Source organism: Parasteatoda tepidariorum, chromosome 2 (genome assembly GCF_043381705.1).
Source record: "Parasteatoda tepidariorum isolate YZ-2023 chromosome 2, CAS_Ptep_4.0, whole genome shotgun sequence".
Classification (NCBI taxonomy): Eukaryota; Metazoa; Arthropoda; class Arachnida; order Araneae; family Theridiidae; genus Parasteatoda; species Parasteatoda tepidariorum.
In genome coordinates, this window is record NC_092205.1 from 78,638,175 (window position 1) to 78,655,773 (window position 17,599).

A 17,599-nucleotide genomic window follows, 5' to 3' on the forward strand; every position below is an offset into this window, starting at 1 on the left:
CATCACAATTTTGATCCTCTGCGGAGGGGATGGCACCCCCGCTTCGGTAGCCCAACGACCTGCGCACGAAGTCGAGCACTTTACGGTAGCACAGTTTAACGAGGACCAATACCGCACACCCTCGGTCCCCACGCAGACTGATCCCTGATCCAAGTGGGCCACCCACCCGCACACTGACCGCAGCCAGTGATGCTTGACTTCGGTGATCTGCTGGGAATATCCGTGTCTTAATGATCACTCCACTGCGGGACACAGTTAATTAGTGGTGCCAACAGTCAATTCGGATTTTTAACTTTTTTTAAATTTTTTTTACAGTAAAAAAATGCATTAATTTTTTTTTTTTTTTGTTTGTGGTACATGGCGGTGCGAAACATTTGGAAAGGGTACACAAAATTCATAAGTTTGGGAAACACTGTAGTAACAGATCAATTGATAATTTTTCCACTTCTGCTATTGTAAACATTTTACCGTTTTTTTTTTTTTTACCTCCTCATTTTAATTCTAATCACCTTAAATGCCAAGAAATTTCTAAATTCCACACTTTCGTTTTCCGCGCACTTTTGCTCTAATCCTTTTCTCTGAATTTTCCGCTTTAAATTCTGCGCTTAACTTCCTCCGCTTACTTGTCATCGCATAAACTGTGGATATAACCCTTTAATTGATTATTTATTTTTCAGCTTCTTACCAAACATATACAAGGCACCGATGTCTCCTTCTCCAAAACCTTATAGTAAAGTTGTTAATATACCGTTTTTCTCATCAATTTGCTTCAGAGTTGTCAATGTCCTATGAAAATTTGGTTTAAAAGTCATTTTTGGGCCTGTGAAAAAAATTAAATTTAAGTCTCTTAAAGATCGAATCACTATTGATAATCGCTGGGCCATTTACTATTACGATATACTTCGCCATTGGGATCTTGGTTACATCTAGCAAAACAGGCGTGCTTTAAATTTAGATTAAGAGAATAACGGATGATATGAGTTTCATACCGATCCTTCATATCTCTTGGAAATGCATTCTGTCCTGATTTGATTAGCTTTTTTCTTGGTCATTGCCGCTTTCCTTTGGCTACCGTGGTTTTCTTGTTTTGTTTTTCACTTTTTTTTCATTTTTTCGTTAGCAAGCTTCATTTTTTTTTCAAATAAGTTTTGTTTTGCTCTTTTATGTCTATTAGATCTCCAAAATGGACGTTTCTGCTTTGAGCACTCGAAACGTGTCAGCTTTTTCACCTTATTAGTATCACGACTAATGAAGTTTTTCAATTATCAAGTGTATCTTTCTTCTTCAGTTTCATGGAATAATTTAATTCAAACCTTGTAAGTATCCGCATACTAATGCTAAAGAACCATTTAACTGGTTACGATTTTCTAGCAGGCGAACGAGAACCGGATTGTTTGAAAATATTCAACTGGAGAAAAAAAAAAGTCAACGTTCTCGTTCTCGCACGAAATAATTGCAGAATGACTCTTTCAGCAGCGTTAATGTTTTTATGGCTAAAGGATTGCCTAATTTGGTCCTGAATGATAATTTTTTACTGTGATTGCGTTTTGCTCCAGTACAACCGTAGGCTTCTTTTCTTTTTCTTTCTTTCTTAAAATTTCTGTTCTCGAATATCAAATTACTGATCTTAAGACACGATTTCCTGTAGAACACCGTAACCAAGCATCACTGGTTGCAGTCAGTGTGCGGGGGAGTGACCACTTTGAACAGGTGATAAAGGGACCGAGGGCACGCGGTAGCTGTCTTCGTTAAACTGTTCTACCGTAAACAAACGATTTCGCTCCCAGGTCGTCAAGATACCAAAGCGAGGAAGTCACCCGCTCTGTTGAGGATCAAAATTGTGATGGCATGTCTTGGCAATCATCCTCAAAGATTTATCCCACAGCGTCGCCAATAGCCCATTGGGTAGATCCAATGCGACGTAAATAAAGTACTATTGCTACTCATTTTAAATTAATTCAATAATTAATAAAAAAAACAGATTTATAGCCATGTGATTCATCCAACGTTGATCACTATAAGAGAAAAAGAGAATCCGGCGTTAGTTTTCTGACGCCGATCAAAGATGCGTGAATCTCAAGCAGCGGAAATAAAACTTTAAAAATATATATGGATCGTTTGTGCACATCACCTGAGTGGTCTAAATTTGTGTTTTTTTTTTCGTATGTAAACAGCAGTGGTTGTTCAACTTTGGGAAATCAGGTGTTTTCTGTCTACTCTATCCGAAAATTAGTGTGGGAAGTTGTATCACATACCATTACTTAATATAATATTACGCGTGATTGTTTAAAAGATGGAATATTAAACTCCTCTTAATCAATGATATCACTGTTATTTAATAGATATGAATGCGTGGAAAAATAAATTTGGCGGTGCCATTCATAAATTTAGCAATGCCGGAAGAGATTTTATTTCTACACTCCGTAATGATAATTTAGATAAATCGCATTCAGTCAAAAACAAGCCCGAATTTGAATCATTGAGTTTTCTTAAAGAGGATAATTATTCATACACGGATGACATAGAAATTGATCCCTTAGATTATGAAAAAGAATTTGGTATATTGACTATTGAAGAGGATAATTTCACATGTAGTTCTGGAGATGATGAGGTCTGTTTAATGTCAAAAGTTCATGACGTTTAAATATGTTAATAACATAAAAACAGTTATATGTTATTTTTGTAACCGGTAGTACAGGGAAACCTTTTATGTTGACTACATCTGTTAGTGAATAAGTTGATCTTGATGATCAATAAGCAAAATCAATATTTTTTTTCTTTTATATGTTGACCATTTGTGTGAGAGAACCATCAAATTATTGTCAAATATGTGTTTAACTTACTCAGGTTTCAGTGTATACTAGTTAATAAAATACCAACCAAACATTTATCATTATGATTGTAAAGGAAATTTTATTTTCTGGATGATTTATGAATTTAATATCAATAAATTCTCTCTCTGTTGCCTAAATATTCCTCTCCTATTTGAATTTGGATAGTTCTAAAATCTATTCTAATATTTAACAATATTGAATTTGTGTAATATATATGCTAATTTTAAATAACTTTATTCAGTGAATGAGAATTATCTTTCCAACTTTAATTTACAATAGCATTTAAAATAAATAAGATAAGTTTTGCACCTGGCTACTATTTGAGTTTTAAGGACATTTTTTTTCACAACATAGAATTCTAAATGTTAGGTATAAAGAATATTTTTATAATGCCATTCTTTAAAAATAGTTCTAATTGGAGAAATATTCAATCAAAAGAAATGAAATTTATATCATATAAATGACTGTAAAGTATTTACACTCTAGAGTTTCATTTTAGATTGAATTGTTCTAACATATTTAAGAAAATGTTTTCAATAATTATCTTTCATGTCTTCACAAGACTGCAAAGATGGTAATCAGTTTGTGTTTCAAAATCACTGAAAAAATAAAATTTGCAAATGATATTGGGAGGAAAAAACATGTCAAAGAAAATCTGATGTGTGTATAAGCATCAGATCTCGGAGGTGTATCCAGAATTTCATTTAAAATAAAGTTAATATTGTTATGCATACTTATATACATTTATTCTCTCTTAAATTTTTTTAGAATAATTGTAATCTTATTTTCCGATTCACATGTTTAGTTAAACATTAGAATTGTTTATTAGAAATGATATAAACTAAGTGTGATTACTTTTCTTACAAAAATTACCTTAATTTATCTAGAATCTTTTAAACAGATTTATACTCAATTTGCATACTTGTTAATCATGATTTATCGTTATTCAGTAGAGCGCCAATTATCCGAACTATGTCTGAATTTTTTTTTTTTTTGAAGTTTAGAATATTTTTAACTTATCAAAAAATTTTCTAAATTTCTGATCCTTCCGGATGAAAAGATGCCACGCTATGCAGCAGAAGAAATAGAAGACTGGTGTGGAGTTACACTGAAAACTTCTCAGGATTGACTAATGATGAAGACACTTTGAACGAAAATCGGAACTCCACAGACGAAGAGGAAGGAGTAGGTGACCAAGTTCAAGATAATGGACCTTCCCATATAGAAGCATGCAATTCATTAAATATTGCAATGAATTGGCTAGAACGTCAAAATGATGTTGATGCAGTTCAGTTGATTTATTTAAAAAGAATAAGGGATATGGCTGCTCAAAAAAGAGCATCTTCTTTGAAACAAAAATCTTTGCTGGATTTCTTTTGCAATGGAAAATAAAGAAAAATGTGTTAGAAACAGTAATTGAAAAAAAAATTACAAAAAACTGAAATATGATTAAAAAAATTCAAAATGAAAAAAAGTAGAAAAAAAAAATATTCAAAAATTGAAAGAAAAAAAACTTTTGAACAGAGCTATTTTAGATAGTACTGCCAGTCCTAAGCCTGGAAAAAGTGTGAAGGGAAGTTAGTGGATAAATAATAATCATTTAAACTAGATTTTAAGCAACTTTCCAATTATCCGAACCACGTTCGGTCCCGAGCAATTCGAATAATCGGCCCTCTACTGTGTATATATTATATAATATTGTAGAGCTAATAGTGTGTAATATATATCTATTTATCTTTTATGTAGAATTGTAGAGCTAGAAAGTTAATTGATTAGAAACTTTAGCTTTTTTTTACTGCAAAATGATTTTCTTCAATTGTGATTTTGCATTAGATTTGATCTAGATATTAGAAATGTATAATTGTTTTCTGTACACTTTATTATATCAATTTATCATTTATTTATTTTTGTTAAATTTTTTTATTGAATGAAAACTACAAATTTATTATTTATTTTCAGAGGAGAAATGACAGGGAAGAAATTCGAAGGAAACTTGCCATGGGTTCAGACACAGAAGAATACATATCGGAAAAACTCAGCCAGCATCGTAAAAGTGGCGGTTCATTTGATAGACTACAAAATAGTGGAAATTTACAAATTTGTTTTATGAATGAAGCAGCTAAAGACCAGGATTTATCCTATCCTGATGACGAAAGTGCCCCAGAAAAAATTACTCCGGTGCTAGTGCCAAAAGCTCAAAATCCTGTTTTGCCATTGCCTTCTACTTCATCTCCTAAAAAAGATGTGGTAATTTATATATATATATTTTATTTCTATTAACTGTTACAAAATAGTTTATTGTTATAATTTTCTATGGATGGGAAAACTCATTATTTTTTATATATTTATCAAAGCTTTAATAAAATGTAATTATGCCTAATACTATTTAAATACTATTAAATTATGACTAATGCAATTAATAAAAGTATTTGTATTCAAATGAACATATATGTAAATTGATATTGTTGAAATTTATTTTATGAACATCAAATTATTTTACTAGCAACTAAATTAAAGTCATTATTTAAAAGTTTCACTCCACTTTAATCCACATTTTATCTTTTCTTCTTCTTCTTTTTTAAACTTTATTTTGAACTTTGAATAACAGTTTACATACATTAACTTCTAATTATTTCTCTGGATGAAATCTTCAAGGTCACTGAAGTCAGACTTTAAAAGAATCAAAACCTTAAAATATATTTATTAGTTATCCTTAATAAAAAGTATTTTTGGCTTAAATCATTAATTTTTAAAAATTATCTGTTAATTTAAATCAAAGATCTTAAAAAAAAAAAAAACTTTATGATTTAATCAAAAGATACTTTCAATTTTTTAAGCATTTCTTCTTTTTTTTCCCCTCCCATTTCAAGAAAGTAAACATACATATTCCAATTCAAATTAGAGGTAATTTTCGTCTTCATTCTTACAGCTTAAATTTTTCTTATTTCTATTTTTCAGAATGTTGCTAAATTACAAAACAATGCTTCACCAGTATCAGTAACAAAGAGACAAAGGCCTAAATTTTTCTTCAATAGACCACGTAGTTGGCATGTATCGAAACAAGATCAAAAACCTTTTCCCGAAGAAGATCTACTCACTAGACATGTTCGTCTTCAAGCTGAAGCTCGTGAAGCTTTGGCACAAGCAAAAGATATGGCAAGGATGCAAATGGAAATTGAAAGACAGAAAAAGAAAAAGAGCCCTATTGCTGATATTGTAAGATAATTTTATTGTATTACATTATGTTTTAAGTTTTAATGTTTAACTGGAGATGGAGCTGTAATTCAGTCTATAAAAATTTGTGTTGCGAATATTCTTTTTAAAAATGTTATTATATAAAATATTGTCTTTTAAAGTATGCACAATTGTTTCTTATAATAAAAAATAGTCAAATAATCAAACATAGTCAATAGTCAAAAAGAGTCTATTGCATTTAATTCTTGAAACCAAAGCCATTCAATAGTTCAAAAATAAAACATACTAAATGACTTATTGAATATGAATACTAAATGATAGGCTAGTAAAATAAAAATAAAAAGAATGTTTGCATATAACTCTTATAATTTCACTCTAAATTCAGAAATTGTACATTATGAATGTCTAGATATTGACTATAATACTAGCTGAAATTGAATTAGATTTTTCTGTGACTTAATATTTAATAATATCAGTTGATTATTGTAAACATCAATTTAATTACAGAACAAGCTTTTGATATTTTAAATAATGCTTCTTTTTACTTATGTTAAAAAATGTTTTTAAATATCGGCTTTTTCATACTACTGGTGCAAAAAGCAAAAACTCATATCTTAATTGGTGATATTAATTTAGGAAATACTTAATAAGCTGAACAAAAATGTCATATGAGATTAGGAATATCTAAACACATGGAGTACAATGTATTATATACATTCATTGTTCATTTATTACTAAAGTTTAATATGTACATCAACCAAAGCTTTGGCCAAACTGTACTTTGCATTCAACAATTTTTACAAAGAGGCCTAAAAATAAAATTATTAGAAAATCTTTTAATTTTATAAATGCTATTGCAAACTAATGTATAATAAATAAATACATTTATCTCTTCAACCACTAAATATAAATTTGATATTACAATAATCTTTAGGGAATAACTATATTTTTAATTGCCAAATTATTTTTTTAATAATTCTTGTGCATAAATATCCATACTGAAAAATAAAAGTTTTTATAAATTCATTTTTCAAACATATTTATTTATATTTTAATATAATGAGTTATTATTTATAAACATTAATATATACACCTGAAAGAAGTTCATAAATTTTGGAATGGTACATTGAAACTTCTTTTTATGCATTCACTTTTATAGTTTAATTAGGTATTTCACCATTTAAAATGTGTAAATTAGATTACTGCATATTTTCTGATTTTAAGGAAATATCTAAAACTATTTATATACAGTTTGTGATTATTTGCAACTAATTAACAGAAGAATCTAGAACTTTCATAATTTTATTTATAGTTAGTTGGAAGGTTATTATAATTATTTCTTTGAAACAATTCATGTTCTTTAAGCTTATTTTTCTTATTTTTTAATCATGTTTAATCACTAATTCTGTTAACTATAAAAATTTAGAAATTGTTGCATTTTTAGAAAAAACCTTGCATTTCCTTAATTAATTTTGTATAATTTGATTTTTTTTTAATTTTATTTTTTACTTTACAGAACATTTATAGATTAATATTGTATTGAATAAATTGGAAATGTAATAAATCAGAAAAATGTATATAAGTTTTAAAATAAATAAGTCAATACAATAGAGTGTTACATAAAATCATAATCAGAATTCATGTAGGTTTTTTTTGAACTAAAACATTAATATATCATGTTATATACTTGTGCAGTAGCGTGTTTTATTGAAAACTGTGCAGTTTATTATGTTTCTCAATTATTTTGCCTATTAATTATATAATATTCTTTGTCAACTTTCAACTAAAATATTTTACTTCCCATATATTGAAAAGAGATTTCTAGTATATATTTTTTTTACCTATAAAAAATAAAGTGTTAATTAACATATACATACCTGTATTAGATTTAAGTGTATGTTTTCAATGTTTTATTCCTTAAACTGATCTGCCATATTCTTCCACTGTCTGATGAATATAATGGCTTTCTTATAATATGCAGTAGTGTTTTTCAATTCTAATTTATTAAACTCGTGTTTTAATTTTTTCTATATGTTAGATCTTGTTAAATACATTGCAATTGTGTTTATTAGTCGTTAGGCTCTTTTTTTTTCTCCCTTAAATCTAGAATTTACAGAAGTTATCTTTCCTGAATTAAAGATTTAATTATCGTTAGATGTATAATGTATTGATGTCACCTAATAGTTGTAAAATATATTGTAATTTTTTGTAGTTAAAAATGATACAATGATTTACCAGTATTAGTGTTGACAAATCCAAGAAAAATTCTAAAAATGTTAAAACTTGTTAATTATGTATCCAAATATGATGTATGTGAGTCATATTTTCTTGAAATTATTTTAGGTTGGCTTACCTTTTCCTGATGGGAAGAATCTTTTAAGCCATCATGCATTACTTGCTATGAATGTAGCTCAGCTTCAAGTTATTGTAAATGATTTGCATTCTCAAATTGAAAGTAAGTAGATATCAATTTTTGAACAATAATAAAATTTAATATACTTATAATATATTTAATGTGTTTTTCCTCTTGTATGAAATACTTTAAATTTACTCAGCTATAAATGATTATTTTTAAGGGCATATTCTGTTTTGAATTGTATTATAATTTTTTTAAACAAATGTTATAGTTTTTTTTTTCTTTTGAAGTAATAACAGATAATAACAAGATAAATTTATTCCTTTGGGAAATTTTGTTTGTTACACTGCTTCCATGTTTTAAAAAACTGAATCAAGATTTTCAAAATAGTGACCCGAATGTCTGTACTAAATCTGATAAAGATAAAGAAATCTTAAATTAGTTTTTTTTCCTCAATAATCTAATTACATTTCTAAAGTTTGGTAAATATGCATGCTTTTAAGTTAAAAAGATTGAGTGAAAACTTTTTCTGATTTATTACAAATTATCTCAAGTAAGTTATTCAGACTAATTTTTAGTTAAACTGAAAATTATTGCAAACCAACTAATTCAAACGAACTTTGTGAACATCTTTCTTATGATGATCTTTTTTACAGTCTAGTTAAATAATAAAAAGAGATGGTTTGATGAGGTGGAAAAGAACCTTAAGACTCTAAAAGTCCGAAACTGAAAACAAAGAGCTAGAGACAGGCGACTTTGGAGGAAAATTGTTAGTGAGACCATGGTCCAACATGGACTGTAATGCCAGGGAGTTAGTTAGTTAAATAATAAAAAATATGCAATTTTTAAAGGTTTTGAGCAGAAAAGAATTAAAAACAGGAAAAGTTTCTGTCAGATTGCATTTAATTAAAGGGGTAAAAAGCTGAAACTAATTATAGTTAAACTGCATTTTATATTGTAATTAACTACAGCCAACATAAAGATGTATTTTTAAACTGCTTAATTTAAAATGGTTTTTAAAACTAAAGTTCTGAATATTAATTTGTTTTTATCTATAATAAATAAATATATGAATATGTTCTCGTTGATGAATTTAAGAAAAAATTTTGGTATTACGGTCAACTCAATGTAAAATGTTTCTTACAGTTTGATAATCGAATGAGTTATTTTTGTTTTGTTTTGTCTAACAATATTTTCACTTTAATCAGTATATCTTTCCAAAATCATCTGTCTTCATGTCATTTCTTTTAAATGAGTATGTAATTTCTTTAATATTCATGTAATGTAATTTCTTTCTATATTCATGTAATTTCTTTTTGATTAAACAATCAATTTTTGTTAATAACGAAACATTTAGTCACTTAAGTATCTATGTACTATTTTTCACATTGGTTTTTCTTTTTCTTTTTGGAAAACCATATATTTTGAAAAAGACCAGTATGTCCTATTGTTTATGAACTCTAAATTCATATATGTCTTTCTAGAAGTAAGGTGTTTCTTTCTAGTGTTAAATTAGAAATTTGATTTTTAAGTCAACTTTATTTGCATTTTTTGTATATTCTTTTGACAATTTAAGCTAAGTAAACATAGTTCATTTTTTTTTTCCTTTTCAGATTTTTTTTAAACTAAGGAAAAAATAGTACATGTTGATGCTTTTATTTAAAACTTAACATACATCACTAAACTGGGTATTTTTTTAATGTCTTTGAATTTTTTAGTTCTAAATGACTATCTTTCCTAATGAGATTTTTTCAAAGCTAGTGAAAAATTAATCTATGTTAATGCTGTTGCTTAGTATTTAACATGCATTCGTAAAATTGATATTTATTTAATGGCTTTGAATTTTTAATGTAGCTTTAAATGAAGATCTGGTGAAGTTTTTATTAGAGCGTGATGATTTGCACATGGAACAAGATTCTATGCTTGTAGATATTGAAGATTTAACTAGATACTTGTAAGTTTTGTAGCTGTTCAAAAAAATATTCTTGTATTTATGTCCATTTTTTGTCATTTTTAAATATTTCATTTAATTTCTTAATTCCTATGGAGTTGCTTGACAAATTTATACAGTAAAATTTTATGCCAAATTATTGAATAAGTGAAAACCGTGGTGTACGGCATAGCCTATCAGTCATATTTGTGGTGATTTTGGACAGAGTTTGCCAAAGTGGACCCAAAATTTAAATTTTAAAAAAAAGCTTAGTTTTTTTTTTTTTTTTTTTGCTAAGTAAAGTTTTTCAAACAACTTTTCCCTCCAAAATAATTTACATCATTTGATGAATAATAAAACCTGATTATTTTGTTAAAATACTATTGTTAGCTATATGTTATGATAGTGCACTGGTCTGTTGTTGATAAAGAACAAAATACATGGAATTTTCTGCCTATATAAAAATTGCATTGGTGCTCTTAAAAAAACTGCATTTAAATTTATGTACTGCAATCAAAGTTTTTATATATCAAATCTTTATCATTGCTAGAGGTCTTAAGTTGAATAATAAATATTTTTTTGCAAAATTCTTCACCCGAACAGCCAATGAGTTTAAATTTTTTAAAATCATTATCTTTTAGCTCTTTAGTTGAATGCCAGTTTTAAATCATCCTGTTATAAACTTAGATTTGAATTCGATGATACTGTTGCCTTATTTTTTCATCTATCTTTTTACAAAATATAACCTTGTCTGTGTTTTCCGCTATTTTTAATTATGGAAAGAAGAATTTTTTCCATTATGTATCAAATAAGTCCTTTTCTTTTTTTAAAAAAAAACATATATAAATAAAGGGTCAATCTGCTAAAAGAAGAAAATTTTTCTTCAAAGATTTCTTTTAATCAGTACTTATTTATTTTTTATTGTTAGTTTTTATTTGATAAATTGAACAAAAAATATAATGTCTTTGATCTATTCTTCTAGTTTATTAATTTGTTACATTTATTTCTGTTAAACACATTTTATTTGCATAAGTGTAATCGTGTAAAAATCACTTTTCCAATCAATATTTAATATTTCATCATTAATTTGGCAACTGTATTTTTAAATTATACATATTTAATATATTTTATACTATATTTTTAAATTATGTATATTATTCTGAATTATTAAATGTTATAATCTACTCAGTTAAAATGATGACATAATGCATGCATTTGAGTCCAAGAAAATAAAATTATATGAAAGAATGGTAAAAAATAAGAAAGTTACGAATCTTGTTAAAAAATCTGAAATTTCTTTTACCAAAATATAGTTTTACTTTCAAGTTTATGTATCATACAATGTATGTATGTTATAAAAAAGGTGCGCATATTATAGAAAATTTTGTTTTTTGTTATATTTACCTGGATATAGACCTAATACATGCAGTATATATCTTTGTCACAATTATTGCCTCAGAAAAATGTAAAGATTTTTGCTTTTTGAATATTAATTTTGGTTTGTTTATTTAGAGGTTTAAAGGGAAGTGGCAGTGTTAGTTCCTCAAGCTCTCAGGTTTCCGTAAATAGTACTTCTGACAGTAAAAAGTAAGGTATTGTTTCTTAAATTAATTAGCACTACTTAAATAAATATGTAATTGTTTATAAATGCAAGTAGAAAGATTATTATTTATGCTACTATGAAGTAAAACAATTCTTGCTGTTCAAAAAGTTTAAATTTCATACATGATTTTTTGACATTTGAAAAGTGGGAGAGAAATTCTCAAACACATTTCTACTTAACAAATTTGAATATATAAATGTTGCTCTTATCATATTCTTTCAATTTTTGTTATTATTATTTTTTGCAAACCTAACAGTAATATTTGTTATAAATGCAGTGTAATTTTTAAAAAAAAAAAGTTCTGTGTTTCCTTATATTATCAAATGATTCTCATATTTTCAGCGACTTAGAAAATCATTCTAAAACTGAAATTATCAAAAATCTTAATAATGTTTTTTTCCCTCTTATATTTGAATTTCAACTGAATAAGAAAATAAATCTCTAAATTGTTTCCTAATAAATTAGTTGCATACCTTACAACTTAAACAAAGACGCTTCCTTAGTAAGTCTCTATTTTTTTCTGTTAGTGTTTGATATTAGTTACAACAACCCAAAGAATCATTTCTTTCTGTTTTTTTCTCAAAAAGTTTTTCTGGAAAATAGTCGTCAAATTTTCACAAATTTGTAAGAAATTATAAAATATTTTGATTTCAAGATTATTTTTTATCTGTAGAATAATACTTACTCAATAAAGTTTAAACATTAATAAATATTATATTTTTAAAAAAATGTATTAGCTATTGATTGAATATCAGTTAAAATGCTTTATTTTGTAACAATGTCTAAATTTGCTTTCTATTTGACCTATATTTTGGGGATTAAGTGGCAAGCATAATGTTTTTCTTGAAGAAATTTTTCTAATCATAAATATACAGGGAATTTTGTTCTTGGCATATTTGAATAATGTAAGGTACTTGCTAGAAATTTGTGATATATATTATTTTAGATAATTTCTTTCTTTACTTAAATTTCAATTTTCAAGGAGAAAACATTAACTGGATTATATTAACTTATACCTTAAAAATCAGTTATCGCAAGTCAACGAAGAAAAAAAAAACGGATAATCTCAAAGAATCATGGGGAAAAAATTCTTTGGAATTGAATAGTACAATGCTTGTTAAAAAAATTTAAATAATTAACTGTGTTACTTTTCTATTCCAAAATCAGGAGAACTACTAATTTTAAAATACAATAACATCTCCACTGTATTGAATTAAAGTAAACTGAAATGTTCAAGTTACTGGAATTTAGATAGCATTAAGATTTTTTTCATCTGTTTTGATTTTGGTTTCTACTTTCCAGTTTCATTTTTTTTATAGCTGTTAGTCTCATTTATGCTTTGTAAAGTTATAGTTTATTTTCTTTTGTCTTCATTATTTCTTATACATGAAGAACTGGTATCTGAGTTTTGTCGTGACGACATTTTTCAAAGAAATGCAGTAATATGAAGTACCAGAATATTCGCCATTGAATACTAAAACAGATGATAGTTAAATAAGGGTTATTGTTATAATTAAAAATTGTTTTTTTTTTTTTGCATCTTTTTCATTTAGCATATTATTATCGTTCTATAAGGAATAGTTTTTATTGGCAACTAACTTTTATCACTATTTTTTAAAAGTATCGATTCAATTATTTTTGTTTTGTTTATTATTAAGACATGAACCTTTTTCTGAAAATAAGGTCTTGTAAAAAACCTAAATTTTTAGAGCTCAAGTATCCGGAAGCTTATTTGATGATTCCTGCATATTTCAGATAATTAAGTTTGTACTGTACTAAACATCAAATGTTATCACTATGTTAGTAGTTCTTAACATTTTTCAAAAAGTTTGATTGCTAACTTTAGTGTATCTACCACCACAAAAATACAATTCCAATTCACTAGTATAACTCGATTCTATGTTGGGGTACCTTTTCATAGATGAAGGTTGACATTGTCGATGTGAATCTCCCCACATTGGTGGCCCGGACGTGATGTGAACACGCCTACGTGGACAGAAATTCCAACTTCGATTTGAACACTTATTGAACAGTTGTCTTGCTACTTATTACAGCAACATTATCCACCTCCTCGCGCTGTTGCTACTCAGTCTCTATCACACACAACGTCGGCCTGTGTACACTCGACTGCTATTGCAACACAAGGGTGACCACAACTGTGCACTTAATACAGCTCACGATCAGCACTCAAAAGTGCGGTGATCTTAATACAGCTCTCCCATCTTCTCACAAAACAGCAATGAATCAACTAGTGGTATCCCGTTCATCGAATTCTGACGCAGATAAAATTCTGGTGGGGGAGTACTGTAGTGTATCTACCACTACAAAAATACAGTTCCAGTTCACTAGTTTATAAGGCATGTTAACTCGATTTTATGTTGGGGTACCTTTTCATAGATGAAGGTTGACATTGTTGATGTGACTCTCCCAACACTAACAGTTACGAAAATTTATTTTTTTGTATAATTTCAGGGCTTCAAGTACTGAGTCCGTGAAAAGGTCACAGAGTATTCATCTGAAATCGAAGAACCTCATGTAGCCTCTTCATCAGCTCCCTTTTTTTGGCACTAGTAGTGACAATTGCAAGCATGAAAGTTGAATGAACAAAAAGTAAATGGAAATGATACGCTACTTTCCTTATTTTGTTTTGTTTTTCAATATACATACCTCGTAGGTTCCCAACATGAGCGTTGAAGATTTCTAAGGGGGCTTTCTAGATGATTCGTAAAAACTCGCAATTTCGAGTACACATATTATTATTCTCTCTTGTATCGAAAAACCAATACTTTTGCAAAATATTTAGCTTTGCATAAATTACATATTATTAAAGCTGTTATTAATTCAGCAATTTTACGGAGAAAAATATTATTAATCAATTTTGTAGGGAAAGGAACTCTTAGCTTATAAAAATCACTTTTCATTTATTCAAGCTTAACGAATTTTTAACGAATTATTTTATCTATGTATATTTTTTTTTATCCATCAGAATGAAACATTACAATAGGTTTGTAGTTTTAAATATTTTGTTACAGAGTTATTTTATGCTCTACTTAAAAGCTTGCTGCAAATAATTATCTTTTATCTTAGAGCAACTAGATAAAAGTAAATGGAAAAGTGTAAAAAAAGTAAATTCCTATTCTAGTTGGGTATAACTTTTTTAGTACATTCATAAAAATGTACTAAAAAAGTTAAGAAAGAAAATTATTTGTCAGTAGGAATTTGATAAATTAACGGTATGAAAAGTGTGCTATATTGAATATAAAGAATTTAAAAAGTTTACTTTCATTGTTCAATAAATATTCAAAAATTAATTTTTCATAAGGAAAAGTTGGAAAAAATAAAGTTTGTTTTGCAAAGTGGGTGGCATGCCCAAAAAGGTTGGGAACCTATACTTTACCTTTATGTAATAATATATGTTCATGTGCACTGTGAAATTGAAAAGCTGAAGCTGTTTCAAAGTTTATATGCTGTGTTAATTTACTTTTTGGCAGAAGTTTATTTTTAGGCTACATTCCAATTCTATGGAATTTATATTTTAGGTTCAAATTGATGTTTTTGTTTATTATTTTTTGTAAATATAGTTTAAATTCATGCATTTATTGTGCCATTATTCTTATTTTGTTATTATTTTATGTAAGAAATTTTATCTAAGAAATTCTTAAGAAATTTTATGTTATAGTTTTATCTAAAAAGTCTTCGATTTGTTTGTGTTTAAAAATAGTTCAAGAAGTAGAAAAGTATTTATTTAAAGAAAAAACAATGTGCTAATACTTACATTTTATTTGTTTCCACTAATGTGATATGTATAACTCTTTGTAAAGTGAGTTTTAATGAGATAAAGTTGTATTTATAATTGCCTATATTTACATGCTTTTGTTAGCCAGTTACTATTGCAAGTTTAAAATTATTTTTGCTTACAATAATTTTTTTTTCTTTTTACTTTATTATGAATAATAATTTTTTACTATGCTCTCAAGTGTAAAAAATTAAACTATATTTGTCTGTTATGACGATTAAGCTTTGAATTTTACAGCTATTTCACCTGTGGTCTTTTTTTATTTCTACATATTGTGTGAAATGTATGTTTATAAAAAAAATTACTTTATAATTGGAAAGCTTTGTGGAAGAATGTTTCAAGTGACTTTGAAAAAAATTGAGATTTCTCAGAGAAACATCTGATTTTAGACCTATTTTAACTGTTCATTATACTTTATTTTACTAAGTTTAAAATTTTCACAGATCTCGGTGGATAAGGGTATTAATTTATCTTTTAGAGTGCTTTGTTAGTTGAAGAATGTTCCTAGTGCTTTTGGCTGCTAACAGCCAATGAGTAGCCTTAGACAGGCTCTTTTGGGGAGTATGAGTTTTGAGGATTGACAAGAAATAAAGCAATGCCTAATCTTTATTTCCCATTGTTGTCGTATGTTCAAAGCTAATTTACTCAAAAGTTTACAAAAATGTCACTTAGAATGTTCATCTTCCCAGCTTTTCAATAGTCTTAAATGTTTCTGTTTAGATTTCTGCTGAATAGTATTCTAGTTTAATGGCAGCTTTTTTCATATGTTTACTTACAAAATCAAGTTTCTTTTTTAAAAAAAACCTTGATTAATTTTAATAAACATTTAATTGATAATTCTGTTTAAAAGGAGACATTTTTCTGATGAACAGAGTTTTAAATCCATTGATTATTAAGAAATTAAATCTATATTATTTCCTTACTTTTAAAAATCCAAATTTTTTTGCTCATGAGAAAAATTTCGACAATTAATATTATATAGGGTCTGTGATGTGCAATTCATAATAATATAGCGGTGATCAATACAATCGCTATTTAAAATATATTTCAACATAGATTATTATTTTGATAGATTTGAGCAATTCTTTTTATAAAATTAGTAAAATAACTTAATGAACATCATGAAATAAATGCATTTAGCTTTGAAAGAAATTACTCTTTATATTAAATTAATCTATGTAATGTGTAATCTATAAAAACAATTGAATATGTTATTCCTTTCTAAATAAGCACAACTTTTGTACTCTAAATGTATATTATGAAATTTTTTCCCACAAATATGTTTTTAGAATATCAAATGCTTTCTTCCATGACATTGTTTGTGCTTATTTTTTTACATTATTTCATTCTTATTTATTTCCAAGCATATGAATCAGGATACTGAATATAAATTTGTAGTAAAGTTATTTTATATATCATGAAAGTTTTATTGCCATCATAATTTACTGCAATAAATTGTTAAAATTTAGGTTGTTAGAAATATTTTGTAAATACTTAGAAACCAGTTATATTAAAAGAACTGTTTTTTTTTTTTAATTCCTAGTTTTTTTTATGTTGATAATTGTTTAAAATGCAGTTTTATATTTTAAAATGTTTCATGCAAAGAAAAATATAAAGTTGCATCCAATATTGAATGGTTTTGTTGAATAAATTTTTGAAACATGTAAATGTGTTTTTGTATCATTCTTATTGACGTTTATAAGATATTATCCTAAACCATTTCGTATTATAACAAAGATACCAACCATTAGCAATCATTATATAGTCCCAGAGCTATTTTACTGAAATAACAGATACAATCATCTGTATTAATGTTAAAATGAAATATTTGACATTTCTCCAATGTTAAGCATAAAACTAAGTTTCAATCTATTTAATTACACAA

General features: G+C 27.1%; 1 protein-coding gene across 2 annotated transcripts in view; it reads left to right on the plus strand.

The window, feature by feature from the left end:
• The window catches only part of LOC107439878 (Schwannomin interacting protein 1), a 37,041-nt gene extending 19,659 nt beyond the window's left edge, over window positions 1-17,382 (plus strand). Inside the window, exons 5-10 of one of the 2 annotated variants that reach the window (XM_071177789.1) lie at window positions 4,794-5,081; window positions 5,793-6,050; window positions 8,373-8,484; window positions 10,240-10,339; window positions 11,828-11,907; window positions 14,391-17,382. In XM_071177789.1, coding sequence (XP_071033890.1) covers window positions 4,794-5,081; window positions 5,793-6,050; window positions 8,373-8,484; window positions 10,240-10,339; window positions 11,828-11,906 — 837 coding nt within the window. In that variant the 3' untranslated portion in view covers window position 11,907; window positions 14,391-17,382. The remainder of the gene's footprint in view (window positions 1-4,793; window positions 5,082-5,792; window positions 6,051-8,372; window positions 8,485-10,239; window positions 10,340-11,827; window positions 11,908-14,390) is intronic. The other variant, XM_043041176.2, reaches the window with a different exon arrangement.
• Window positions 17,383-17,599: the final 217 nt, after the last annotated feature.